General features: G+C 48.6%; 8 protein-coding genes across 14 annotated transcripts; 5 read left to right on the top strand and 3 right to left on the bottom strand.

The window, feature by feature from the left end:
* The first annotated feature begins 1436 nt into the window (after positions 1–1436).
* Positions 1437–3123, top strand: FOIG_08044 (uncharacterized protein). The gene is made up of 3 exons (XM_031207873.1): positions 1437–2210; positions 2265–2431; positions 2482–3123. The coding sequence occupies exons 1-3, from the start codon at positions 2077–2079 to the stop codon at positions 2907–2909; spliced, it is 729 nt and encodes a 242-aa protein (XP_031062007.1). The 5' UTR covers positions 1437–2076; the 3' UTR covers positions 2910–3123.
* On the bottom strand, positions 3040–5943 carry FOIG_08043 (elongation factor G). The gene is made up of 3 exons (XM_031207872.1): positions 5554–5943; positions 5443–5503; positions 3040–5395 (listed from the first exon to the last, which is right to left on the bottom strand). Exons 1-3 carry the CDS (start codon positions 5731–5733, stop codon positions 3168–3170), a joined length of 2469 nt encoding a protein of 822 aa, XP_031062006.1. The 5' UTR covers positions 5734–5943; the 3' UTR covers positions 3040–3167.
* A 43-nt stretch (positions 5944–5986) lies between these two features.
* On the top strand, positions 5987–7541 carry FOIG_08042 (uncharacterized protein). Its single transcript, XM_031207871.1, has 5 exons — positions 5987–6248; positions 6316–6387; positions 6474–6532; positions 6586–6654; positions 6707–7541. The coding sequence occupies exons 1-5, from the start codon at positions 6229–6231 to the stop codon at positions 6880–6882; spliced, it is 396 nt and encodes a 131-aa protein (XP_031062005.1). The 5' UTR covers positions 5987–6228; the 3' UTR covers positions 6883–7541.
* FOIG_08041 (uncharacterized protein) lies at positions 7183–10652 on the bottom strand. Its single transcript, XM_031207870.1, has 3 exons — positions 10438–10652; positions 7708–10384; positions 7183–7656 (listed from the first exon to the last, which is right to left on the bottom strand). Exons 1-3 carry the CDS (start codon positions 10546–10548, stop codon positions 7316–7318), a joined length of 3129 nt encoding a protein of 1042 aa, XP_031062004.1. The 5' UTR covers positions 10549–10652; the 3' UTR covers positions 7183–7315.
* An 824-nt stretch (positions 10653–11476) lies between these two features.
* FOIG_08040 (uncharacterized protein) lies at positions 11477–16664 on the top strand. Of its 2 annotated transcripts, XM_031207869.1 has the most exons (3): positions 11477–13252; positions 13314–13555; positions 13604–16664. In XM_031207869.1, exons 1-3 carry the CDS (start codon positions 13023–13025, stop codon positions 15856–15858), a joined length of 2727 nt encoding a protein of 908 aa, XP_031062003.1. In that variant the 5' UTR covers positions 11477–13022; the 3' UTR covers positions 15859–16664. The 2 variants fall into 2 exon arrangements, with proteins under 2 accessions (XP_031062003.1, XP_031062002.1); XM_031207868.1 differs by having other exon boundaries at positions 12559–13252; positions 13314–16538.
* On the bottom strand, positions 16556–17705 carry FOIG_08039 (uncharacterized protein). The gene has a single exon (XM_031207867.1). It carries the CDS (start codon positions 17465–17467, stop codon positions 17114–17116), a length of 354 nt encoding a protein of 117 aa, XP_031062001.1. The 5' UTR covers positions 17468–17705; the 3' UTR covers positions 16556–17113.
* On the top strand, positions 17331–23945 carry FOIG_08038 (uncharacterized protein). 5 transcript variants are annotated; one of them, XM_031207864.1, is made up of 6 exons: positions 17331–17534; positions 17590–17620; positions 17731–19309; positions 19380–19526; positions 19588–23056; positions 23117–23945. In XM_031207864.1, the coding sequence occupies exons 5-6, from the start codon at positions 19812–19814 to the stop codon at positions 23316–23318; spliced, it is 3447 nt and encodes a 1148-aa protein (XP_031061998.1). In that variant the 5' UTR covers positions 17331–17534; positions 17590–17620; positions 17731–19309; positions 19380–19526; positions 19588–19811; the 3' UTR covers positions 23319–23945. The 5 variants fall into 5 exon arrangements, with proteins under 5 accessions (XP_031061998.1, XP_031061997.1, XP_031062000.1 ...); XM_031207863.1 differs by having other exon boundaries at positions 17331–19309; XM_031207866.1 differs by having other exon boundaries at positions 17331–19309; positions 19588–23945.
* Positions 23946–23971: 26 nt separating this feature from the next.
* Positions 23972–26068, top strand: FOIG_08037 (uncharacterized protein). Of its 2 annotated transcripts, XM_031207861.1 has the most exons (3): positions 23972–25282; positions 25348–25689; positions 25739–26068. In XM_031207861.1, the coding sequence occupies exon 1, from the start codon at positions 24132–24134 to the stop codon at positions 24459–24461; it is 330 nt and encodes a 109-aa protein (XP_031061995.1). In that variant the 5' UTR covers positions 23972–24131; the 3' UTR covers positions 24462–25282; positions 25348–25689; positions 25739–26068. The 2 variants fall into 2 exon arrangements, with proteins under 2 accessions (XP_031061995.1, XP_031061994.1); XM_031207860.1 differs by having other exon boundaries at positions 25348–26068.
* The last annotated feature ends 352 nt before the right edge of the window (positions 26069–26420 follow it).

Below are 26420 nucleotides of genomic sequence, written 5' to 3'. Positions count from 1 at the left end.
CAAGAGGGCGAGTCAGCTCTTCTCGTCAAAATAAGATTGATGGCAGCAGTCACCTTCCAAAGAGGGGTCAGTAATTTCACTGTTTGTTAGTGTATTCGGCTGAAGATCGACGTCATGCTCCCCTGTTTAGTGTGAATGGTCAGTGGAACAAAGTTGACAATATCCGTACGAGAAACGACAAGTTTCGGCATAATATAAACACTTTGGCGCCATCTCGATTTTTATGAGCCGCTTATACGAGTAGTATAAGGTAAGTTGAAGATATCATGAAACAGAATGACAGGACGAGATCGAGACACTAACACTCACACGTGACTCAACAGCTTCCTTCCCTCTTCGTAGAGGTTGGCTCGATAGGTAGGTACCTATCTTACAAGACTTTCGCATAGGATCTATCGCGTTTCGAATATCGGTGTGGTTCAAACTGAAAACTGTCTTGGAAATTCTCAATCCCTTTTCCTTCAGCTGAACGATACATTGAAAGAGGGGCATTACACGATACGAGCCACCGATATCGCATCACTGAGGATCCGAATGTCGCTTAAAATCGCTAAACATTCCTAGGATTTATAGCATCCGGGGACTGATCAATGCATATTATCCATGCAATGCGATAGGGACAAGCGATTCATGCTCGCCTCTACATCCTGCCAGTGGGAATTGATAAGTTGAAGAGGTGTCAGGAGATATGGTGAGAGGATGATATGTCGTAACGGCCACCCCTATCCATTCTGCCAACTTGTAACGAAGCTGAGATCCTGGGGTCTATGGCAATGGAATGTCTCGGTAGTTTAGTAGCATCAATTAAGCATAGTTTTTTTGCACTATGATTCAACTGGAATCTGTACCATGCCAAGCCATTACTTGTGACAAGAGCCCAAGGTTGAGATTGAAGCAAAAAGACACGATGCTCCAGGGTAGATCTAGGTTTTACGATCGAATCAATCAGATCGTAGTCGGTAGTTGACGGTTCCAGAACTGGGCGTTTTTTCCAGTGGATAAAGTGTAATTTTAAGCATCGAGAGCCATGTCTCGTCTCAGCTCAAAACAATAAACAATGAATATGACGAGCTCCAAGCGGGAGTGGCGTACGGCATAGAAGAACAAAGTGGATGATGACCTGCATGGCGCTGAAGCCACAATGATAAAAAGGTTTCAAGTTTCAACTATTGGAGTTTGTTTCTGACGTCTTGGTTACAAAGTGAGAATATCGAAGATCTACGAAACATATGGCTGAAACGTCCAATATAATTGACTTCACACTACCTATTGAAGTTGAACTTGGTGACTTGGACATGTTTCTCTGAATGATGTGCTGACAGGTGCTTGAAAGTTGTAAGAACCACAAAGCAAAGATAAGCGAAATGTTTACAAACAGTGGGGATGTTTCCTTTCATTCTAGACAAGAAACAAAACATCTTCAGATCGGCTGTGCTTCCACACGTGGCCCATAATAGAGGCGGATGATAATTATAACCAGATGATAAATCTATGAATAAACCCAGCTTATTCCTCACTCAACCTGGGGAAACCTGGCCAACAAACCCATCTCATTTGACACTTTCACCGGATCATTCAGTCTCCGTAAGAACAAAATGCCGTTGGTGCTGACAGGAATCCATCGCAGAAGCGCTTAGTCGATTATTTTTGGAGGAGGGGGGTCGGCGACTACTGCGCGTTGGCGTCCTTGCACAGCCCACGAACCCTCGAAATAGCGGCAAACCACCAATCAACGACACTCGCTCAGCACCAAGGCCGCTAGGATGAGGCTGGTAAACAAGACGGATATGCCATCTTCCGTAGGATGTTGACTATTTTTGACTGTGCAGAGCCTCTGAGGCTGTCTTGTTCCTGGGTCTGACAGCTCAGCATCGTGAGTCTTGTGCCTGGGTTCATGTGGTTATCTGATGGTGAGAATGGGTATAAGAAGATGGTGGTATCCGGTTGAGATTGGAGATATCATTCATAGCATCACTCAAGCATTACAAGCATTACAAGTCTTACAACCATAACAATCTCATCTCATCTCATTCTCCTCTTCAAACTCTATACTTCAATATCTCAACATCATTCACAATGAAGTTCACCACTGCTCTCGTCTCCGCCGTCCTGGCCTTCACCTCCTTCGCCGAGGCAGCTCCTCGCAACACTCGACGAACAGACTCCAGCAAGCCTCTCAGTCTGACTGCCCAGCTTCGACTAGCTGATACGTAAGCAGCCCCCAATGATGACTTGGCTAGGACACATGACTAACATATCACCAGTGCCGCTGACCGCTTTGCTCTTCTCCCCGAGGACGATGACTTTGTCTTTGACTTCAACAAGAAGCAAGATAACCCTGGAAAGGGCGGCGAGCTCATCGCTGCTAACCGTGCCAACTTCCCTGCTCTTGTTGGTACTGGCGCTGGTATGGCCTTTGGCAGAATCGATCGTGAGTTTCTCTTATACCATCTCTAAATAGCAACACTAACATATCATCAGCCTGTGGCATGAACACTCTTCACGTTCACCCTCGCTCCGCTGAACTCCAAGTCGTCACCTCTGGCCGCCTCATCACCGAGATGGTCCCCGAGAACGGCGTCCTCGACAAGGATGGCAAGCGTCGTGTTATCCGCACTGAGCTTACAGCCAACATGATGACTCCCTTCTACCAAGGATCTATCCACACCCAGTTCAACCCCGACTGCGAGCCCGCTACCTTCATTGCTACCTTTGCAACTGAGGACTTTGGAACTGGTCAGATCGCTGATGAACTTGTTTCTCTGAGCGACGATGTCATTGCTGCTACCTTCGGCCAGAGCATCGCCGGTGAGGATATCGACAAGGTCCGGCAGGCTGTCCCTAAGAGCATTGCTCTTGGTGTTGATAAGTGCCTCGAGACCTGTGGCCTTAAGAAGCGATCCATCTAAAACGGGTCCTCCCTTGTCTTTCTTTCTTTCTTTCTTTCAAGGCATAGCATGGAATGAGCATGTGAGCGATGTTTCTTCCCCTGGCGTTATTCTGTAGTTCAGTAGTATAGACGGAGATACCCTAGTTCTACGCAGTAGATATTGATAGGATCCGGCAATCTGTTTATTTATAGATAGCATTTGGTACATATTATACAAGTTTTTCTTTCATCTAGTTTACATACATCGTGATACAAAGCTTCCATCATGCCCTTGACTCTACAGACCCTTTTCGCGATGACCAACGACCTTGGCAAAAGAGTCAAAGGACATTGTCATCGAGTGCCGTCCCGCAGTCTTGCTTCTCAAATGATTATCATAGTCCAGCATCTCCTTGTACGGGACCTTGGCAATAATCTCAACAACCCTAGCCGAAGACTTCTTACCGCGCAGAGAAGTGATAGAGTCATATGGATCAGGAGGGGTGTAAATCTTGGAAACGTCAATATGATCCTCGCCAGTCGACTCAGCAGACCGATCATTGACTTCGAGAACTTGACCACCAGCACCAGCAGTGACATCATGCTGTACCGTACCGGCTACAACCTCTGGACATGTTATGTTAACATGCATGATAGGCTCGAGAATGCCGATCTTCTCTTTCTCGAAAGCATCGCGAAGAGCAGCCTGGACGGCAGTCCTAGCGGCAGTGCTGAAATGTCCTCCCGTGGGAGTTTCACAGGCGCCGGGTTCTGTGTCCAGTGTGATAGTAACGTGGCACCCGTGAATGGGAGCTGCGCGACGAGGGCCCCTCGCCAGACCTGCAATAGCTCCGTTGAGAAGCTGCGCCCTCGCCTCCTCAGGATCAAAGTCAAGAGTGCTAGTCTCGTCTGTCAAAGGAATAGCAACATGGTATATGTTACCGTCTCGTTCGACGCAAGACTCTAATAAAGTGTCGTGATGATGATCCTCGAGTGGCGATAGGACAACGGTACAAGAAGCTTTGCCGGGCTTCCCTGCGACGGGACGGTCAAAGACTGTGTACTGTGGCCGTGTATGCTCTGTGACGCATTCCTTGTAGTCAACTTCGATAGGACCGAAGTCGGCATCGATCTTGTACTTTTGCTTCATGTTGTATAGTGACACGTCGAGATGAAGCTTGCCCATGCCCTGGATTGTGAATTGTTCTGTTTTGGGATCTCGGCTGTACCGTAGACTGGGGTCTTCTCTTGTTGTATTTTCCAAGGCGATTTGAAGTTGTTGAGCAGCAACGTTACCGTATGGCTCAACTTGTAGGAATGCCACGGGCGGTGGAATCTCAGGAGGTCGAATCTTGACATGACGGAAGTTTTCAGGAATGGGCTTGTTTGCATTCATCGTGACAAGTGTATCGCCTGTACGAGCTTTCTTCAGTCCTCTCAAAGCTCCAATCTGCCCGACCCCAAGCGATTGAATATCCTGTGTCTTGTTGGCAGCAATCTGAAGAATGCCCATGGGCTTTTCGTGTGTTAGAATGTTGGTGTTGAAACTTGATGCGTTTCTGGTAAGAGTGCCGTGATAAACTCGCACGAAGCTGATGACACCCTCCTTGGGATGGTTGAAGACCTTGAAAACTGAAGAAATAGACGCAACCTGGTTCCTCGCGGACTTGGGGCTGTTTTCGAGAACTTCTGTCAAGCGATGCTTTGCTGATCCGACTCGGACTTCTGCTGATGGACGTTCGTCTGGGCTTGGTAGATAATCTGTGATAGCGTCCATCAATGGCTCAACACCGATATGTCGGAAGCTTGAGCCAGCGAATACTGGAATGACCCGACCATCACCACTTCTGATGACTCGTCGAATAGCCTCTTTTATCAAAGCACCATCGATGTTTTCGTTCTCAGCCAGAAACTCATCCATGATAGCCTCATCAAAATCCGCAAGACCCTCAACCAAAGCCTGTCTCGCGGTCTCAATCTCTGGTAAAAGATCTTTGTTCGAACTCGAGAGTTTCTCTTTCAACTCCTCAGTATTGTATCGCTTCTTTTCACGTTCCGACTTCCATCGGTATCCGACTCTGTTGACAATATCAATCACACCAACAAAATCCTCTTTCTCCCACCAAGGGATCTGACAGACAAGCGGCCATCCTTTCAGACGCGTACCGATCTCGAGGACGGCTTTTTTGAACGAAGCACCCTCTCGATCAAGTTTGTTGCAGTACACTATACGGGGTACTTTGAACTCATGAGCGGATCCCCATACTCTTTCTGTGTGAGCTTCAACGCCTTTGACTGAGTCGATGATACAGACTGCTCCGTCGAGAATAGGCAGACAACGGTCAACTTCGAAACGAAAGTCTTGATGGCCGGGAGTGTCGATGAGGTTGATTGTTTTTGCGTGTTCTCCAGGTGCGAGTGCTTGATGTTTAGGCCAGTGGAATGTGATTGCTGCTGATTGAATGGTGATGCCTCTTTCTCGTTCCAAGTCGAGGAAGTCAGTTACTGTATTTCCAGAGTCGACATCTACATTTTGTTAGTATATTTGGTCAGTGAGTCTAAGATATGCCTACCTCCAACACGTTGCGTGACACCACTATAATAGAGCATTCGCTCAGTAGTAGTAGTTTTTCCCTGAGTAACATGAGAGCTAGTCATTAAGTGATGCCTGATTTCTTACTTACAGCATCAACATGAGCTATAATACCAATGTTTCGAATGTTGTGAAGTTGAGTATCATGATGAGCTTGATGCATAGCTCTACGACTCAAATTCATGAGCTCTTTATTGCGCCATTGACAGGCAAGACAACGGCCCGAGCCTTTTACAGCCGGGCCATTCCGTAACAAGGATAAAATAATCATTCCAATCTCGGAAATAAACCAAGATTCGACTGCCTCATCCCAGTCTCTCTCTCTTTTCTTTGTCTTTTGAGGTTGATTTTGAGCTTTCTCTGCTGTTTTTGGAAACGCTTTGATGTCATTCGTCCAAACTGTCCTGGAACTCCACTACCAACTCCTGATCATCAGCCTCTACATTCTCATTGGCCGAACCCCCCGTAAAGGAATTCCAAGACCCCCCCAAAACTTGAAGCTAAGGTTGGACTGGGGGCTTTGAGGCGTAGTCTGTCGTTAGCTTCAAACTCAAGGCTACCTACGTAATCTTGCTCCTCGTGCTTTTCACCTCCCGTCTCCGTCTTCGTCACCTTGCAACACTTACATACGCCTCCCATCACAATTCGGCTGCCTTTGACGCGACTGCCCTTAAACTGCTGCCTACGCGATAATTTTCAGTACTAAACTCGATTCTACCTCGATTCTCTACGGCGCAGTCCTCAAATCAACAATAAATCAATCATCATGGAGCTCTCTGACATCTTGTGAGTAGCTACGTTGCACTGTAGTATCGTCACGAGAATAGTCGCTAACCATCGCTTTCAACTGTAGCCGCATTGTCAACTTGGCTGTTGGTGTTATCACCGTTCTCGGTGGTATCGCGTCCATCTTCCATCTCGGCCTGTACGTACACTCCAATCCTGCGCCGAGTGATCAATTCGCATTCAGGCGACACCTCGACAGCACGAATACTGACAATGCCTTTGTAGTCAACCCATCGTTGTCGGCGCTTACATGATCGTGTTTGGTCTCGTCATCGCTCTGCTCGGTATGTTGTGACACTGACCGAACTTCCCATGCGCCGAGCCTAACAGATCGCAGAGTTCCAGATCCCTCCCCAGGTCTCCCGACATGCCTCTTTCATGTTCTCCTTCGTCGGCCGTGGTGTCTGTAAGTAGCTACCTATCATAACCCACTCTGATACTCTCCTAACACTCCTCAGTCTACGTCTTCATTGGCTGCCTTCTGTTGGGCAATTTCATCCTCAGCAAGATTGCTGGCAGCATCATCGGCATTGTCGGTCTCGCCTACATCGCCCTCGAGTTCGTCCCCTCCATCGAGCCCCCCAGCAACATGCGCGAGGCCGAAGATGCCGGCTGGGGCGCCGAGCAGGTCTAGAATGCCGATGCCAGCCAGCCGGGATCTACCCGTGCGGTTGCCTCTTCAGACACAGGCGCATAAGCTTTCGCGACGACCATTCGATCATGATACGAATGACAGCGTAAACGCGCAACAAACGCGGTGAACCAGGACGTATAGGATAAATTACTTGAAAGATGAATGTTACAAGAGAGGGAGTAGAAAAGCTGTATTTCTATGAATTGCAGACAGGAGGAGAGAATGAAGAGAAGAGGTGGCTCGTTTCAATGGGATTGAAGACGAGGTTCACGAGAATCAGTGTATAACGATTTGAAGAGATGAACCATTAGCAAAGAGACATTATAAGGACGTCGGGATCGAATATTCTATTGTCTAGTATACCTGATGCTCCCTCATGCCATGAAATCAAACGCCATTATTTCAACATCAACAAAATACTATTTTATGCTTCTCATGCCCTTGGACTCCTCAGGAAGCTAACTACACCACTGCAGTATCCAACCAGACCGTCCAACCGGTTGCACTCCTTCTCTTGATATGACTTCCACTCGCTCAACGCCGCCAACAGATCCTGGTTCTCCATCACCAGATCAAAGTGTAATCGCAGGAACACGGTCATCCACGCCTGAGTAAGCTCATAGTCTCGACGAGTCATGAGACGAGCTGTCAAAGCGCGGATGAAATGTAACAGTTCATTCGAGTCCTCATCGCCATCGCCGATAGAAAGCGAGCGAAGTTCGAGATCTGCGCTTGAGGGGGAGAGGGACTTGAGATGCTCAATGAACTCATCATCTGTGACATGTTAGAATATATGGATTGCGATGTGAGAGAAGTGTGACTTACAACTTCCTGTCTCTGCTCCAGCACGAAGCTTGGTGCTGAGAACCTCCTCAAAACGAGCCTTCTCGACTCTTGTGATGCGAGAGTTGCTCTCTGCCTCGCTCTCACCCTGGAGTTTAGAAGCCATAGGGTTCTCCTTTCCTGTCGTCGAAGGCAAGAAGAAGGGCGCCTTCTCGGGAGCCTTGGGGGCCTCTGTGGGCTTATTTCGCTCCTTGATAAGATCCAGGTGCAGCAATGTTTGCCAGCGACTCTTGGGAACCAAAGACAAAGTTGTAAGCTCGGAGCTAAGCTGTTCGATCGTTGGTGCCACTACAGTGTCCTCATCCTCAGCTTGCTCCTCCTCAAACGCACCCTCCAGCATGCCATGGCTGTTCTCGCCGGATACTGTAGGAGCAGAGACTTGACCAATCTCCTTCTCGGAGATTTGACGTGTGGGAACATGCTTGAACAGGGCCTTGTTGGTCCAGAGTGTCACTCCCAACTCGTTCTCGATTGTTGCAGCTAAGTATTCGCCAGTAACAGACATTGCCAGCGCCTTGCAAGGCTTCTCGAGTCTGATAGCATCGATCAAGTGACTCGTGGGAAGATCCCATACACGAATGACGCAATCTTGAGAAGCAGCGATGATCCATCGTCCATCGTTGGAGAAGCAGAAATCGTTGATGGCGCCCTGAGGACCCCAGAACTCACGAATCGTTCTCTTGGTCTCCATATCCACCACTCGAATTGATAGATCGTCGCATGAGAAAGCAAGCAGATTGCTTGCGGGGTGGTATCTGCATCCTGTTGGGAATGTCATAGGTGCCCAGTCAATCTGCTCTAATAGGTTTCCGGTCAAGAAGTCCCAGAATTTGATCTTGCCATCCAGAGAGCAAGACACCACGTTCTTGTTCATGGAATCGACAACAAGACCAGTAATACGCTTAGTATGCTTTCCGGTACCAACGGGGAACTGGCGAGTAGCCTCGGTATGCATTTGTACGATATCGTCTGCCTGTCGTAGTTGCTGCATCTTGAGCTGACGAGCTTGACCCGGGGTCAATCTTGAAGGGAATCGTTGGCGGTGATTTCCTGACTGAAGGTTGTACATATCAATGCCGCCAGATTCAGCACCAACAAGCGCAAAGGTACCGCAAGGGCTGATAGCAACAGTAGAGACGTTGGTCTCATCTCCAGTAGGGAAAGCCCATCGACCAGCTCGCTTTCGGCCCCAGAACCATGTCCTGGCATAAGGATCGTTCTTATGAGCGGTGACGACACTCTCCCAACCAGTCATACCACTGACCTCCGCATCCTGGGTCTTCTTCCTGTCTCGGGACTTTTGCCATATAGGCTGGTTGCCGGGCATAGCACCAATGCCACCATCTCGGTTCAATGAGGATACCATACAAGTAATCTCAGGGGCCTTAAGGTCCTCCAAGGTTGTTGTAGGTCCATGAGATAGAGCGTTTGTGGCTAGAATACCAATCTTCTTGGCCTTCTTGCGAATGTTACCCTGACTCAACTCTGTGCTCTGACCATCACGGCGCAGACTCCATCCCCAGAGGCTTCGATCTTGTCCACCACTGAGCAACCACTTGTTACCGGCATCGGCACCCTCAAAGTCGGTAGGAAGGAATTCGAGGCAGTTGACAGGACCAGCATGGCCGCTGCGTGAGTGGAGAATTCGAGGAATAGGAGAGAAGGGTGTCTCGTCGAAGATCCAGGACTTGAGAGAGTTATCGCGACCGCTAGTCACCACTACTGGTTGTCCAGGGAGAAACTCAATCTTGCTGATCCCACCACGGACAAGCGGTCCATCGTAAGAAGGAGGGTTATGAGCGCTTCTCAAAACACCCATCACGCGACCACCACCATTCAAATCCCAGAATGTGACATCTCCGGTAGCAGCTGTCGCCGTAGCCATAACACCATCCTTTCGTCCATCATTACCCGCTCCCATACCATCAGTCCGGAAAGAGATTGAGTTGACCTGCGCCTCTGAGCTTCCAGCCTCGATGCGAAGAGTGACCTTATCGGTTAAAACATTCGTGATAATGAGAGTTCCTTCAGAATAGGCGATAGCCAGAAGAGACAGAGCAGGGCTAGGTTCTAGACATGTTACGGAACCGCAATCGGGAGCCGGAGGAAGAATAGTGTAAATGAGCTTGCCGGTGCTGACGTTCCAGATCTCGACCCAGCCATCTTTGCGACCCACGAAAATCTTGTTGAGGAAAGTTGGCATAGAAACAATGCCACCAGTTATTTCGTTGCCGCGGTTGTTGGCAGGTGTAGTGTGAATAGTGGTGTAGTGCTCCAGAGTGGCCGTCTTGAAAACTTCGATTCGCGTAGTAGCAGCGACGATAGTCCATATGCCCAGGATAAGAATTTGCTTGACAGGCTCGTTGAGGTCTGAGGGCAGTGCAAGCTCATCGACCTTCTTGCCCCTCTGGAACACCCAGATACCCTGAGATTCGCCCTTCTTTGATCCGCCCCATGCGGCGAAAACCTTTTCCCTCCAGGCGAGAGTCGCGGTGATGTCGGCGGGTGTTTGCGGGCGAGTAATGAAGACGAGGTTCAATCCGCGACGAAGATCGTAAGTCTGAATAGATCGGCCAACTGAGGTTGAAATTTGAAACGTAGTCTTTCCGAGAGGAATCGATGTGAAAGGGACACTTGTAGGTGATACTAGACCGACAGTCTGAAGCGTAACAATTAGCTACTGGAGCACAACTCTCAATCGGGTGGACATACACGGAAGGGCGCAAATATTCTCGAAGAGTCTGATGCAGCTTTTGAAGCATTGGCTGGCGCCGCAGTCTTCTGGCGCTTGACCACGGGGTGGTCAGCATCCTTATGAGGCATTGTAATTATTTGAGATGCAGCTGGTGCAAGTAGCGACAAAGGTTACTTCACCAAAGATGCCCGCTTCCGCTCTGCGATTGAGGCTGCTCTGCGTGATACTACAGCCATATCCAAAAATTTACAATTTTTGGCGGTGAAGCGGGGCAGTATTTCTGGTGTATGGCTGAAGTAATTATTCTAAGCTGGTACTGAATGTTGATTTTAGCTTTTAGACTTTCTGCAAGTCATTGAATTACGAGAAACACCTCTAAATATCTGATTGGTTCTTCGACTTTGTCATATGTCTGTTCATGCAGCTTCATGACCTTCTTAAACAGCTGGAAAGTCATGTTTCATCACAGCTCACAGTGTACGGTTCATTTTGTCATCTCCCTGCCGACAAACAATGGAGCAGGGCCAACTGATTTGCAGATAACCTTGGCACTAGCCCTCTTGCATACACCGCGGGTAAGCCAAGGCGCATAGAACACCACTAGCGGGGAGATAGCTGGACTGGAATTCCGGGGGAGCATCTGGCTTTTGAGATCTCATCCATGTCCATCATCCGAAGAAATCGGTATGAAGGCGCCAGACCATGATCTTAGCCAGGGGAATCTGGTCCCTTTGAATCGGAACTCTCGTGCCTAGTTGCACAAATAAGGCTGCAAAGTTTCCCCAAGTACGCCCCAATTACGACTCGGCGTAACCGACGTCATACGCAGTTTGATCCAATATTCACAAGACAAGATTCTGGATCATGGATGGTGGTGACACGACGCCAAGAATATTGGAGTCTGTTCAAAACAGGGAGGAGGAATTGGTCGTGTGCCTCACTGCCTACAGTACAGAATGCTCTTATGTGAGCGGCGAGCAAGGGATGACAAATGGCCAGGCTTGGAGCTCAGTGCATGCGTTAGTTGAGTTGATGAGGAAACAATCATGCGCATCTTGACTGAAAGGCTTGTCATTGTTTGTTTGATTGGAGATGCCGTATCACGATCTCTCTTTGACAAGGGTGAGCTTTTTGTCCCCCTGCTCTCTTCTAAACATAGTAAACAACAGTATCGTCACATACTCGCACTCTACTTGGGAGATCTGCTGTAGGTAAAACGACCTACCCCACTATACATGATTCAACTCTTTAAACAATCCTTGTCGATGTCAAACATGACACAGTAAGAGAGAACAGACAGGGCACTATGTAAGACTCTAATATTTTGGAGCGCTTCCAACAGCCGAGAAACGCTCCAACTGTAGGGGTGATCTGATACAAATTGATCCACCTCCATCTCAATGTAAACGTCACCATAAAATTGGCGCCCGGAAATTCCACCCAGATTCCAACCAAGGCGGCAGCACACGACCAGGCTCCAAGGCTAGGGAAACATCAGGTACCGACCAACAAGAAGATGATGATATTCTGAGCTAAATAAACGAGAGGGGAAAAAGGGTTTCGGGATTGTCTACTGTAAAAAGTCTTGCACTAACTCAGCCCCTCGTATTTGCGCAGTAACCGACCGGTCATCCCACCGCATCAAGACATAACCAGGTAGAAAGGTCCACTACATCATCAAGGTTCCAGTTGTTACGGTGCAGCAAATGGAATGGATACTCACAAAGAACTACCGAGTTTGAAAGAAGAGAGAACAAGACCCCTTTTATCATTGATGCTAAAAGCGGATCATAGTTTTGGCCAGGAGAGGCAGGACGATCACGATACCTTACAAAGCAAGCAACTCCTTGTTCCAGAGCACTCTCTTTCTGTTTCAGTGGTGGCGCAGTGAGTCTTGAGAGCGGCCCAGCAAAGCAGAACAAGGCAAGGTACCTTATCTTACTAATGAACTGAGGTGACCTGCAGGGTTCGTAAGGTCAGGCATGTTTAGAATGTGTCAAAGAACCGTTCGTGGCCAGGCGTGCGAGCTTAAACCAAGCCGCCGTCGTAATCCAAGCAAAGCCTAGATGTGCTGGACTACGCTACGGATACTAAAATTCACCTTATTAGCTTAAAACAACCGCCTCAAAAAGGTACAGGTACGGGTACGGTACGGTACGGTCGGTATAACTAACTCTGCCCTCCACGCTGTAACACGCGACCAGATACCAACCCTGGGCAATTTGCATTTGAGGTTTCATTGTTTCTGACACTCCTTCACTGTGCAAGCAGCAGGCGCAGGTTCCCATATATTCCATTGCCTATCCCTGAATATCCTTGGAGGGGGTTGCGTGTCACTCTGTTTCACCTCCAATCACTAATACTCTCGCTCACTCACCCTAAAACTGTCTGTACATACTGTGCTGGACCTGGGGCTTGGCTTTTCAGCTCCTGCTGCAACATTCTTCTTAGTCTCTTCGTTTATATCTGACGAAAGCCTTATATCCGCTTGGCTTTTGCCCAGACCTGACCTTATTCCTCCTCCCCTCCACCTCAAATCCAACCCTTCCATATCATCCTCTTCCGCATCTCGTTGAACCTGATGATGTGAAGTAGGCCCAATATGCCTTCTTTAGTCTCTTATCTTTTTGCTGTCTTTTTCGTATCATTACTATTTACGAAGCTGCTACATCTATTCATCCACATCCATTCCATCGCCGTCATCGACTTTGTCGTCTATCTACCGACCTTCTTTCTGCAAGATTTCTTCCTAGTTCTCTTCGCCCGGTTATTGTTGCGTCGGGAGCGAACGATTCTCTCATTGATTGGTTATGTTCTTGGATGCTTTTTAACGTATATGCCCTCGATTTTACCTTTCCGTTGAATCTCGTTATGGCTAACAGTGGCTGCATAGTTTGATAACGTTCGTTGCTGCGGCATCCGAGCTTGGCTTTCATTATAGAACAGGCGGCGAAGTCGAATGGAGCGACGCTGGCGATTTTGCTAATGACGAGGGACTCAATGTTTTGATCAGCGAGAGCAGCAGTGTCATTGTTTCTGGTTTAATCATCCTCATCGTTGCATGGTTGCCTCAGAACTACCTATACAGGGTCTTTGGCGACATCGTATCTGGAATTGGCAAGCGAATCGCTTCAGGTTTGTCGCTAAACTCTATTAAAATGCTTAATTTATTAACACTTGCAGTCTCTCGGTATTTGCGAGGCAAGATTCGCCCACAGCCGCAACATCAGCAGGACCCCGAGAACGCCGAGCCTTTCCTCCAGCGTGTCAACAGCGAAAGTACCGTCACAAACAGTGGCCATCCATCACCTAATTTGAGCCGCGATGGAGATGAGAAGGAATTGGAAGAGCGTACACAGAAGCGACGCTGCTGTGCATTCATTCCCTCTTGGGTCATCAATGCAGTCGTCTTGCTATTCATCGGCATCACATGGGTTGCCCGCCCTGACCAACCTTATAATCACATCGCAAGCAGTTTGCCTCTACGATTGTCCGACTCTGTGCGACCGAAGCTTGGACTCTGTGCTTCTCAAAACGAATTTCCCTTACGACAGCTCATCGAGAAGTCAAGATGGCAGGATCCCAAGGGCAACTTCAAGGGGTGGGCTCCCAGCAGAGAGAACAACGACTTGGTAAAGAAGTACAGAGAGAACCCTCCTGCTTGGCTTCCTAACCCCATCCCCAGCGGTTTTCTCAAGTGGAATCCTGATCGATATAAGGACGAGCATGATAAGAAGGATGGTCCCAGCAATTTGTGCCCCAATACTTGGCAAGATCGGGGCTTCTACAACCCAGTCAACGACCCCATGCGAATTACTAACCTCGATCAAGAGATTCTGGCTCCTATCCAAGAGGCACTCTCGAATAACTCCGTCAAGATTAGACATATTGCTCTTATTCTCATGGAGAGTATGCGCGAAGAACTCTTCCCTCTCCAGCAGGGTAGCGATATCCACCGATTCATCATGGAGTCGAACGACGAGAATGCCAGAGATGAAGTCAACGGCCGGGTATCACGCATGACTCAGAACTTCGAGAAGATCACCGGAAAGCCAGGCAACTATCAAAGCGCAAACGGAAGTGCTTACGATCCTCCCGCGAAGCCCGTATGGAACGACCAGACGAAGCCCGGCTTTGGTGGTGTCAATGTCGTTGGAGGTCTTACCAGCAGCAGTGTCTCAACCAAGAGTCTTGCTGCCGCGCATTGTGGCGCTTGGCCCATGGCCGTCAACATGTTTGAAGAATCTGAACTCGAGAGCTATCAGCCCTGCATTCCGCAGATTCTCGAACTGTTCAACAAGGTCAAGGGCAACACGACAAAGCGAGATGACAAGCCAGAAGACAAGCCACAGAAGAAGCGAGATTGGTGGGGTTTTGGCGGTACTGCGCAAGCCAAGTTCCATGAGTACCAGTGGAAGCCCGCTTTCTTCCAAGCCGTTACAGACCACTATGATAGGCAGGACAAGTTTGACGAGAAGATTGGTTTCGATTTTAAGGTCACCAAGCCCAGATTAGACGAGGAGGCCAAGGACAATCCCGAGATGGAGGAGATCAACTATTTTGGATACCCCGAAACCGATTTGAGGGAGCACATCAAAATGTTTATTTCCGACGGCCTCGCCGAAGATAAGCGACTCTTCATGTCGCACTTTACCAGCACTACTCATCACCCTTGGGGAGTACCTAAGTGGTTCGAGAAAGAGAAGTACATGGGTAAAGAGGGCGGTAATCATCAAGATCTTGACAAGTATCTCAACACCATCCGTTTCACCGACGCATGGCTTGGTGAGCTTATGCAGATGTTTGAGGATACCGGAATCGCCGATGAAACCCTCGTTGTCTTCGTTGGTGACCACGGCCAAGCATTCAAGGAAGATTTCTCAAAGACAGGTACCTACGAAAACCGTCATATCAGCAACTTTCGTGTTCCGATTTCTTTCCGACATCCCAGCATTCCTCGCGTGCAATACGAGGCCAACGTGACATCGATCTCTATCCTTCCCACCATTCTCGACCTCCTCGTCAACTCAGGATCTCTCAACAAAAAAGATTCTGAAATTGCACTCGACCTCGCCCACGACTACGAAGGTCAATCCCTAATTCGCCCATATCAAAAGACACAAGACGGCCGTCGCGCTTGGAACTTTGGACTTATCAACCCAGGCGGTGGTATGCTCACAGTAACCTCAGCCGACGCACCCTGGCGCCTCGCAGTTCCTCTAAAGAAAGACCTCGAATACACATTTACAGATCTCGGCAAAGACCCGCTAGAGCTAGACGCTTTGGACAAATGGTCGATCAAGTCAATGATCAAGGCAGTGAAGCGCCAGTACGGCAACGACGCTGCGACCTGGGTGAAGGAAGCCGACGAAGTTGCCCACTGGTGGGTTCTAGAGCGAAGACGCCTCTGGGGATATAATCCCGACGAGGATAAATGATCCTATTTTATTATTACTAGTTTATTTTATGACATGATGCATTGGGTATCTGGGTTTGCGGGTTTGCAATTACTTTTGGGAACTGGTTTTTTGGCATACCCATTGGCACTTGTGTACGGCATACATACATTTGGGGAGAGGCTCCCTCGGAAATGGTTGTTTTTAGGGTTGATTTTTTTTTGTCTACAAAATGGCATAGACTTTGAATTTTACGCATTGTATACTTGATCAAGATCGTTTCGTTCATGGCTTATGTTTCAGTGATTGTGTTTTAAGTTGAGCGGCGCATTTGGTTGTGTGGTCAGACTTCTATATGATCGTGGCTATCAAAACGAAACGTTTATGCAATGTATAATCCGAGCAAATCGGAAATTATGTGGCTTTTATTTCCAGAGTACGTTCACAGTGCATTGAGCGCTTGGTCATTGCCGGGTGATGATAGTCTTTACAAGAAGGTTGATGCTTATTGGGAGCTATTGTCCGAAGCTAGCGAAGAAGAGATCGACGAGTTTCAAAGATATTGGTAGTTAAAAGCATAAAGCATGAGATGGAACTACAACTGAAGCCATATAACTCGGTTACCTTGGTATCGGCTGCATCAGCTTGAGATGAAAACTGGTGATGCAAGTCCAAGCAGCGGATAAGAGCTAGCTATATAGCCTCATCCTACAGAAACTATGAGACTCAATGTTGTATTTGCAAAATGTTAAATTATGATCAGGCAGCTTATGACAGAATATTAGATAATTACATATCGCATTACATGGTCAGACCTGTACTGCCAGAGCCGCACAATGAGAACTGTCGAGATCTAGGAATAGCCTCATTGTGGTACACCAGATCCATGGGTCTGATCTCCTGCAAGTCATAACGCAACTGCAGGACCAAGACCGCTTTCCCAAGCTGTCATCGGTTCTCTAGGTTACATAGCTCAAAGAGCTAAGCTTGTCGCATGCCCTCAAGCCACTAAGGAACCGTATCCCCCATGTTGGGGATCTCGTGGGCATCCTTTCTCACGATGCGTCGGTCCAATAACATGGCTCAATTGGAGCATGCCCCTTCCAGAAGTCGTTTTGATTGCCGAGTTCCTGGGACGATGACGACGGAACATGTCTCACTAGGCGTGGGCGTGGCGCCTTTCTTGCAGATATCATGTGCATGAACGCAGTCACTTTAAGGGTTCGTTTGTGTATCTTGATGCTGTATCAAACCACATGTTGGGAATATGCTTCTTGATGTTGAGGGAAACTTGAATTTATACGGCTGCTGTTGATGGATGGATCTCCACTATCATGCACTGAATCGAGCACTCCCCAGATGACCATTGCATTGCTACAGCAGCCCCGCCATCAGAAGCATCCAGACTGCAGCAAATCTGGTGACTGAAAGCACCTGTCATTCGGTGAAATGACGATAAAACAAGCATCTCAGAGATCTTTATATATTTCTGAGCAGGAATATATATGTGAAGAGTCATTTGCAAGCAAGAAAAGGACCTGCCCACACCTCTCATTCTCTGGCCTCTTATACAGGCCCTTGTTCCATTCGCCCACCAGCAACCGAAACACTGCATCCGTCTCGTGGGGATCTTGGTCATTGAAACGGTCATTACCCTACAGCTTTTTCTATAAGAGGAATGAAAAAGAAACAATCTTGGGCTAGTAACTTTCGGCAACGTGAAGATCCCAACGTTGCCTGTATTTATTGATACCTGACGGGATCACGGCACAGCAATCACATTGTCGCCTTAGCACCAAACGAGGTAAAGGCCCAACTCATTTCCAGACCAGAATAAGAACCATCAACTTCTCGCATCGACATTCTTTTTTTGCCTATAACCTATTGTCCTCCTCTTATTGATATCGGTTGCAGATAAATGTTTCATCGTCTCCAAAAGCAGTGAGAAAACGAGACGAGACACTCATCAAGACATCGAAAAACGTCTGTCTTACTCTGTCCGCTCCAAGTTTAGGCTCGGTAGTCTAACCTAACCAACCCTGCTAATAAACGGACCCTTTTCATCGACGTCAGACCTTTCTGACACCTGATTGCGAGCTCATGGAATTTGGTAGTATTGGATTCAGAAGATAACAACAGCACGAATCAATTGACAACCGGTCCTTTTTTCAATTGGTGTACTCGGTCACAATCTCTCACGCAAGACATTTGGGTGTGTACAAGAACTGGCAACACACACAAGATACCTTGACGTTACCGTACTGTATCATACATTACATTACCTTACCTTACCCTTCTATACGATACGACCTTGGCTCACTCTATCTACATCCCGTCCTTGGAGATAGCGGACCTTTAATACTGGACACCATGAACAAGAATAATCCACTGGACCCGGATTTGAATGCTGCTAGTCTGGCCGATACCGATGACAGCCCAGCCCAAGCCCAAGCACAGGCACAAGAAGAACCAGAGCCAGAACAAGAACCATCGGTTAGCTCCTCCGTCTCCGCCTCCGGTGAACCTTCCGCTGCCGACTTTTCTTCCTCGCCTCGCCGCTTTCATCCACACTCTCATCCACCCTCTTCGTCACTCACTTTTGGTTACGTTTCTGTTGAACAGCATAATATTCAACCCAATCCGCCTCGGCAATCTCGTGCTCTCTCTTCAACATCGGCCTCGCTACTCGCCAATTCTTCTGCTGCCGCCATCACAAGGAAGAGTCGCGGCGCCGAGCCCGTCACTAGAGACGCATACGCAACCGCACGCCGGGCCAGTTTCACGGCAGCTCCAAGCTCGACAACCGCGGTCTCATCTTTGCCAATCAGGAACCCCCGACCTCTAGCACGCACTCGCCGCGAGTCCATGACCTCAGATACCGCTTCTGAAGAACAGACGTTGGCCGATTCGCAACTTTCAGGCCCTGGAGAAGAACCCCACCAACTGCGAACTCGCTTACCGTCTACCAACGAGAATTCCCACACCGTATCGTCAGAAGCTTCCAACGCCGCGTACCACCGATTGTCTTCTTCCTCGGACTACCAGTCTAGGAGACTCTCCGGTACTTCCATCTACTCTCTCGCATCTGCCCGTGGTGTACTCAGCGGTTCATCATCAGCTCATGGTTCAGAGCTAGGCACTCCACCAAGATCTGTACCTGGATTACTGTCAACAGGCAAGAGCACAGCAACGGGCCAGTCTGAAGCAGAAGTCTCCAACATCACTGTCACTACTTCTAGTAACCAACCGGGTCAATCAGTCGTGGGACAACCTAATCAGCATCATCTAACGCCTCGCGATCTTCACTCGCAGCCACTTGACTTTACAAAACGAGCTATTCGACACGACAACATGCAGAGCAGTACGTCTGGCTTACGGCAAGGGCCCGATAGATCTCGTAGCCGAGCCAAGAGACGCTTTAGCGGAAGCACAGCAACGAGCAGCCACAGCCCGAGTAGCGATCGGGGTCCCCACCATCGAGAGAGAGAAGAGGGTATGTTCATTTACCTTGGCTCTGGAAATCCAAGGCATATTGCTTAAATCCAGGGTCTAACTTGCTGCAGTGAAACCATCACGATGGGGTGTCATTGGTGTATGCGCTCTAGATGTCAAGGCTCGAAGCAAGCCCAGCAGGAACATTTTGAACCGACTCATCGCCAATCGTGAATTCGATGTGGTGGTCTTTGGTGATAAGGTTATCCTCGATGAAGGTGAGTTTACAAATGCAAGAGTTGTGTATTTCAGAACTAAACTAATCCATCTTGTGTGCAGAGGTTGAGAATTGGCCTATTTGGTGAGTAGATCTTCTCGGTGAGCTGAAGTAGCATAGTGGGGTGCATCTGTAGTGCTGCAAGGGGCACGTGCCGAATTACCCAAAGTGATAACTAACACCAGACAGCGATTACCTTATTTCGTTCTATTCCGACGGTTTTCCACTTGACAAGGCTATTGCCTATGTCAAGGCTCGAAAGCCCTTCTGTGTGAACGATGTTCCTATGCAGCAGATTCTATGGGACCGACGCCTGTGTCTTCACTTACTCGACAAGATCGAGGTCAGGACACCAAAGCGTGTCGAGGTTACTCGTGATGGTGGCCCTCAATATCTTACGCCAGAGATGGTAAAGCATATCAAGGACGTCTCTGGAGTTTCTCTGGATCCTATTGACCCCTCGCAGACACCGCCTCCCCAAAAAGTAGAGCTTATCGAAGACGGCAATACTATCAGTGTAGATGGTCAAACACTCCGAAAGCCCTTTGTTGAGAAACCGACAAGTGGCGAGGATCACAACATTATCATATATTTCCCCACAGAAGAAGGCGGCGGTGCTCGAAAGCTCTTCCGAAAGATCGGAAACAAGAGTTCCGACTACATCAAAGATCTTAATGTCCCCAGAGCCATCACAGAACCTGGAAGCAGTTATATCTATGAAAGCTTCATGCAAGTCGATAACGCCGAAGATGTCAAAGCCTACACTGTTGGCCCAAACTATTGCCACGCAGAGACCCGAAAGAGCCCTGTAGTGGATGGTGTGGTGCGAAGAAATACTCATGGCAAAGAGTTGCGTTATGTCACAGCCCTTGGTGCGGAAGAGAAAGAGATGGCCAGCAGGATATCTACAGCTTTCGGCCAAAGAGTCTGTGGGTTTGACATGCTGCGAGCATCAGGCAAGAGCTATGTCATTGATGTCAATGGTTGGAGCTTTGTCAAGGATAATGACGACTACTACGATCATTGTTCCAACATCCTGAAGGACCTTTTTATCAAGGAGAAAATGAGAAAGGGTGGTGTCACTCCCCCTATGCCTTCGCCTGCGCCATCAGATACAGACCCCTTCACACGAGCATCTAACGCGTTCAAGGATCGTGAACAAACCCAGTCTGGCACTAATGGAGTCAGGACGAGCATCAATTCCATTGCAGGTACTACCGACTCGCAGCCCGACGACTCTTCCCGTCGTGCACCCAGCGGCACAGTTACTCCTCTTCTACCCCCAGACAGCGGACTACCTTCGAAGACGCACAGCACGTTGGCGACTCCAGCGATCCCACCCACTCCTGTCGATGTGACCCTGCCGGGGATTTCATCCGCCCCTCCAACTCAGCAGAGCGCTGTTGCGGAGCCTCCGTCAGAACAAGCATCCATTGCCCCTGAGCCTCCCCTGCCAACTCACTCCTGGAAGCTGAAGGGTATGGTTTCGGTGATTCGACACGCAGATCGCACTCCCAAGCAAAAGTACAAGTTTACGTTTCATTCGGAACCTTTCATCGCACTTTTGAAGGGCCACCAGGAAGAAGTCTTGCTGATTGGAGAAGCTGCACTTGGAAGTGTCGTGCAAGCTGTGGATTTGGCCTACGAACAAGGAATCGAGGACCGCGCCAAGCTCCGATCTCTTCGAAACGTTCTCGTCAAGAAGGGCAGCTGGCCTGGTACGAAGATTCAGATCAAGCCTATGTTTCGAAAGAAGAAGACAGAAGAGCCTGTTATTAGTGAGGAGCTGGTCGCCATGACCGAGGAGAAAAAAGATATCACTGAGGAAGCGGGCGATTCGTCGAGGGAGGATAAGTCCCACCAGGGTCCAAAACGACAAGATTCTCTTTCTGGAGTAACGATGTCCAAATTTACCGCCGCTGAGGAGCGTCTGGTTCTCGACAAACTGCAGCTCATTGTCAAATGGGGAGGCGAGCCAACACATTCGGCCCGATATCAGTCTCAGGAACTCGGCGAGAATATGCGCAACGACCTCATGCTTTTGAACAGGGATATTCTCGACGAAGTTCACGTTTTCAGCAGTTCTGAGAGACGTGTGACTACCAGTGCTCAAATTTGGGCGGCATCGTTCTTGGGCAAGAAGGATATTCCTGAGGACTTCATCACCATTCGCAAGGATCTTTTGGACGATTCAAATGCTGCCAAAGATGAGATGGATAAGGTCAAGAAGAAGCTCAAGGGACTACTGCGCAAGGGCAACGAGCGTCCTGCGCAGTTCACATGGCCGGAAAACATGCCTGAACCTTCTGAAGTACAAACAAGAGTCGTACAGCTGATGAACTTTCACCGACGGGTGATGGATCATAACTATAAAAAGCTGCAGAGTGGTGCTGTTACATCCCTTAATGCCATATCAAATCCTAGTACCGAGAAACTGTCAGGGGAAAACTCAAGCTCATCAATTGCCTCATCACTTTCTCAAGCAAACACCCTCAACCAGATTCAGTCAAGATGGTGCTGTGGCGAAGACGCTGAGCTCTTCCGAGAGCGCTGGGAGAAACTCTTCCAGGAGTTCTGCGATGGCGAAAAGGTTGACCCAAGCAAGATATCGGAACTCTATGACACCATGAAGTTCGATGCATTGCACAACCGTCAGTTCCTTGAATGGGTATACACACCGCCGAACCACATGCTTGATGAATACACAGCTGCTGGTGCCAGCAGTGTCCCTGGAGGTTCTAATGGTACCAAGGACGGAAAGTCAAAAGAGTCTGAGGATGGCAAAACTTCCGATGACAAGAGTGACAAGAGTCACCACCACTCGCCTGAGGGGTCAGACAAGGTGGATGCGGGAAGCAGATCCGCCTCAGTCAAGAAACTGTTTAGAAGACGATCGTTCCTTAACAATCTGCGGCACTTCAACGAAGAGGCACCACCTGAGCAATACTTCCGCCTATACAAGGGCACGAAGCAGACTGCATCCACAGCAGATGCTCATAACGAACCTCTGCAGGAACTGTACCGTCTTGCTAAGGTTCTGTTTGACTTTATCTGCCCCCAAGAATATGGCATCTCGGATAGTGAGAAACTCGAGATTGGTCTGCTCACATCGTTGCCTCTCCTTAAAGAGATTGTGCAGGACCTCGAGGAGATGCAGGCGTCGGATGATGCCAAGTCGTTCTTCTACTTCACCAAGGAGTCACATATCTATACATTGTTAAACTGCATCATCGAGGGAGGTGTAGAGACCAAGATTAAGCGCAGCACTATCCCTGAGCTTGATTACCTTTCTCAGATCTGCTTTGAGCTCTACGAAGCAGAGATGAAATCAGGCGATGGATCATCACCTCACGACGCGCCTACGTTTACGTACAGCATTCGTATCACCATCAGTCCTGGCTGCCATGTCTTCGATCCCTTGCATGTTCAACTCGACAGTCGGCATTGCATCGGATGTGCTCCCAGGCGAAGTTTGACACCCCACGCGGACTGGTTGCAGGTCATCAAGACACTCCGAGCCAAGTTCAACCAGTAAGTCTTTTCATCCGATGTCCACCATTGCCGTGTGAATATCAACTAACACCTGTCCAGGGTCAAACTACCAAAGACGTTCCTGGCAGTCAACTTGTCTGATGCCTTTACATTTGAGGACCTTGAACGACAAGGCAGTGATAGCGATGTGTTAGAGATGAAGACTGCGTCGTCCAGAGGCATAACCGAGCAGCCCAAATCTCCTGAAGATGAGGGTTCAGAGACACTTGCAACTGGTGCTGGTGAAGTTATGATCTCATAGATCAGGGAAGTAAGCCCGAGAAGACCAAGATAAGAGCATATCATGTGTCTTATGTGATAGGGCGTTCAGAGTTCGGGATTTTGCAATGGGGCTTGTCTGATCACCCAATAGTGGCGTAGCCTCTGCAAGTCCCCTTGTACGTTTCATGATGGCGAGCTGTTGAAAGAGTATGATGAGTATTGTCACGATTTGGTGTGACATCTCAAGTTATCTTGCATTATCGAAATAGGAATACCCACATTTAAATAGAAGCAGGTTAGTCACGGACTCTTGTTGCTCTTAAATGAAAACACGAGTTGGCATGTGAAAGTATCTCTCTGTAACCTCAACCTGCACGCTTTCACGTATCTAGTTGTGAGGCAGTCGCATTGCAGTTGGCCTTATTGGGTTAATAAGTTCTTCACATGAGGGACATAACTGCGGAATCAGAATTGTGGTGTCACTCTGAGATTTCTTGGCATGATTTTTTTGATCGTGCAAGGTTTTGTTGGGTTTTTTCTCCGAGGCTCGGCACAGCATGGTTAAGATCCCCCTAATTGCGAAAAAAAAACCAACAGTGTGGGATCGGTAGTCTTGAGCATAGATAAAAAAAGGCTCATACTTCGGAGCCCCAGAAACCGGGCATCTGGGTCAGAGTATTAGAAAGCGATCGCCGGTAAACTGTCCTTGTCCTGAAACTCGCTCCGAAGTCGTAGATTCAGTATCAACTGACTTCAGGGATGAAGTTCTAGGACGAGGTAACGTGCGAAGTAGTGTAGATGTGGTGTTATCAACTCCGAGCTTTGCACGCGGAACTTCTACACCGACGTGCCAATGACCAGATGGTGGAGGTGTTCACACCAGACCGACAGGGACCACGGTTGTTTGATTACCCAGGATATAACTTCGACTTGCGTTCTGGAATTTGTGGATTATGATGGTAGGCTCTCTTGGTGGTCTGTTGAAAAATGCCATCACCTGATACGAAGTCCAGGCTTGACGATTGCCAAGCACAAACCCATTGAGCCATGCAGAGCTGAGGGAAAATGTTCGAAAATAGGAAATAGCTTTACAATTCAATTTGAGTTCCGGAACCAAGAGATGAAACATCCAGCTCAACGCATGAGAACTGTGAGACAGCCTCTCAAAGCTAAAGTTGAGTGAGGCACATAGAATCTTGGGTCCAAGCTTCAACACATGCAAACTGAAGCTCAAGGATACTACCGCTATGGAGTTGGCAACGTCACTCAAGATCGAGGGGGTTCAAGACAGCGGGATGGTGACCGTATGCGGCAGAGACTCCGCTTGGAGATCAGAGACAGTTGAGGCACTTGCAGATGGGGGAAATGTGATGCCGGTACCCCGGCAGATGTGGACTGGGCCGTTCGATACGCTCAAGTCGAGATGAAAAACCATGTATGTCAGATTTTGACATGCAAGAAGATCCAATTGCACTCTGAACGGGTGTGGGAACGCGTATCCGTTGGGTTCGAAAGCAGAAAGGGCAACAACCGATCAATTGCTTCTTGTTACTCTTTATGGTCACTGACAAGGGGATGAAACCCAGGCGAGGCGGTCCTCTATTCCATTTGGCCGAATATTGAGGTGGTTGAAGGAGCAAACTCTCTCAGCAAACGCAATGATGTTGTATATGCGGTCCTCCTGGTTTCAGTTTGAGAAGCGATGCGTTAAAATGAGGGTTGAGCGCCCGTTGAAGCCCATGTAGGGCATTCTTGACATTCAACGGCCACCGATCTTGGCTTGTGGGAGCCAGGGTCCCGGACGGGTGGCTTTCCAAAAGTGTGGCAGACTGCAGGACACTTGCAGCTCGCAGCGGTTTAATGGTGACCAGGGGGGTTTTCGACATGCCTTAGTGGCAATGGGGGCGGTTGAAATGCCGGGACAGCCAGATTAAGCCGGCGACAGGTTCCTTGTGGATGGATAGCGGATTTGGTGTCGTTTCCGGGGAGAGTAAACTGTGCCGGGTAAGTTGGTGGCCCGTGTGAGGGTCGCATGGTGTTGAAGTCAGCAGATTTAACGATTGTAGCAGGTACTCCAAGATCATAGTCAGTTGAGCAGGATGAGGATATCTGCCAAGAGAGTTCTATGTAGGGTAGCTATCAAAGAGGATCTCAGAAAGTCCAATACCGGATAATTAGAGATGGTAATCAGGCGGATTACCATATCTGGGCGGCTGAGACTTGCGATCGACTATGGAGTCGCCATGCATCTGGAAAATTTGGTAGCGAGGCGAAGAGACAAGCGACAAGGCCTGCCACGTTGTCTTTTTCGATCAAGCAAGCAGGGAACTACAGCACATGCGGGCAGGCATTTCCCTGTAATCCTTGCTTGATTTGTCAACCGGGAGGTGACGGTTGACGATGATGCGTGGGTATGTACGTCGATGTTTGTGATGAAGACGGAGAAGCTAAGAGAAAGAGTTCTGAGATACGATGAAAAATAAAATAAAAGGGGTGACAGACGAGATTTCGATTACAGGGTCTTGAGCAAACTATTCAGAGTGGGAAGGTACGGAAGGTAACAGTCGGTAGCTAAGGCAGGTATGAATAAGTTAATGGTTTCCTGGGTTCATGTTCCAATCCGTGTAAGCGGGAAAGTGGAAAGTGGAGGAGGAGGGGATGGAGAAGGAGAGAGTATGGGGTCATCCATCAGTCACAGATCGAAAAGGGAAGTAGGCCCAGAACAACTTCACTTTGCCTCGGTGCATCTCGCTGAAAGGGGATAATCAGAATCAGACCATACACACACACAAAAGTAAGAATTCGTTAATACCCGGATTATGTTATAATGACAAAATGTGACTTTACCATGTCATACCAAGTCAGCATTCGTCTGAGTAAACGAACATATTCGGGAGCAATATCACCACTGACGAGAAACCCCCACAAGCCGCTGCAAACATGCGGGACAACGTGATTAGATCCATACGTAGGTAGTGTAAATGTCATTAATATCTCTAATAAACGGGGCGGGTCGACCGGCCTAGAGTGGACTGAGGCGGGCGGACAGTGAGTGAGGCTCAACATCGTCATGAATCCAACATCGGGATGGGGGCCCACGAGTTGCAAGGGTATTCAGCCACGCCTCCCCGCCAAACGTGGG

The sequence above is a fragment of the Fusarium odoratissimum genome (assembly GCF_000260195.1).
Source record: "Fusarium odoratissimum NRRL 54006 unplaced genomic scaffold supercont1.12, whole genome shotgun sequence".
In the NCBI taxonomy this organism is placed as follows: domain Eukaryota; kingdom Fungi; phylum Ascomycota; class Sordariomycetes; order Hypocreales; family Nectriaceae; genus Fusarium; species Fusarium odoratissimum.
This window is presented reverse-complemented; position numbering and strand designations above follow the sequence as displayed.

What these genes read in the sequence shown, in the direction of transcription:
- FOIG_08044 (XM_031207873.1), top strand. Translation starts at nt 2,077, where the DNA reads ATGAAGTTCACCACTGCTCTCGTCTCCGCCGTCCTGGCCTTCACCTCC. An exon ending in CAGCTTCGACTAGCTGATAC is followed by an intron (nt 2,211 to 2,264) that starts GTAAGCAGCCCC and finishes ACATATCACCAG; the next exon opens with TGCCGCTGACCGCTTTGCTC. An exon ending in GGCCTTTGGCAGAATCGATC is followed by an intron (nt 2,432 to 2,481) that starts GTGAGTTTCTCT and finishes ACATATCATCAG; the next exon opens with CCTGTGGCATGAACACTCTT.
- FOIG_08043 (XM_031207872.1), bottom strand. Translation starts at nt 5,733, where the DNA reads ATGATTATTTTATCCTTGTTACGGAATGGCCCGGCTGTAAAAGGCTCG. An exon ending in TTATAGCTCATGTTGATGCT is followed by an intron (nt 5,504 to 5,553) that starts GTAAGTAAGAAA and finishes CATGTTACTCAG; the next exon opens with GGAAAAACTACTACTACTGA. An exon ending in TGTCACGCAACGTGTTGGAG is followed by an intron (nt 5,396 to 5,442) that starts GTAGGCATATCT and finishes AACAAAATGTAG; the next exon opens with ATGTCGACTCTGGAAATACA.
- FOIG_08042 (XM_031207871.1), top strand. Translation starts at nt 6,229, where the DNA reads ATGGAGCTCTCTGACATCTT. An exon ending in TCCATCTTCCATCTCGGCCT is followed by an intron (nt 6,388 to 6,473) that starts GTACGTACACTC and finishes ATGCCTTTGTAG; the next exon opens with TCAACCCATCGTTGTCGGCG. An exon ending in TCTCGTCATCGCTCTGCTCG is followed by an intron (nt 6,533 to 6,585) that starts GTATGTTGTGAC and finishes AACAGATCGCAG; the next exon opens with AGTTCCAGATCCCTCCCCAG.
- FOIG_08041 (XM_031207870.1), bottom strand. Translation starts at nt 10,548, where the DNA reads ATGCCTCATAAGGATGCTGACCACCCCGTGGTCAAGCGCCAGAAGACT. An exon ending in GAATATTTGCGCCCTTCCGT is followed by an intron (nt 10,385 to 10,437) that starts GTATGTCCACCC and finishes GTTACGCTTCAG; the next exon opens with ACTGTCGGTCTAGTATCACC. An exon ending in TGGAGCAGAGACAGGAAGTT is followed by an intron (nt 7,657 to 7,707) that starts GTAAGTCACACT and finishes AACATGTCACAG; the next exon opens with ATGATGAGTTCATTGAGCAT.
- FOIG_08040 (XM_031207868.1), top strand. Translation starts at nt 13,023, where the DNA reads ATGCCTTCTTTAGTCTCTTATCTTTTTGCTGTCTTTTTCGTATCATTA. An exon ending in GTTCTTGGATGCTTTTTAAC is followed by an intron (nt 13,253 to 13,313) that starts GTATATGCCCTC and finishes GTGGCTGCATAG; the next exon opens with TTTGATAACGTTCGTTGCTG.
- FOIG_08039 (XM_031207867.1), bottom strand. Translation starts at nt 17,467, where the DNA reads ATGACCGTTTCAATGACCAAGATCCCCACGAGACGGATGCAGTGTTTC.
- FOIG_08038 (XM_031207864.1), top strand. Translation starts at nt 19,812, where the DNA reads ATGCAGCAGATTCTATGGGACCGACGCCTGTGTCTTCACTTACTCGAC. An exon ending in CTCCGAGCCAAGTTCAACCA is followed by an intron (nt 23,057 to 23,116) that starts GTAAGTCTTTTC and finishes ACACCTGTCCAG; the next exon opens with GGTCAAACTACCAAAGACGT.
- FOIG_08037 (XM_031207861.1), top strand. Translation starts at nt 24,132, where the DNA reads ATGACCAGATGGTGGAGGTGTTCACACCAGACCGACAGGGACCACGGT.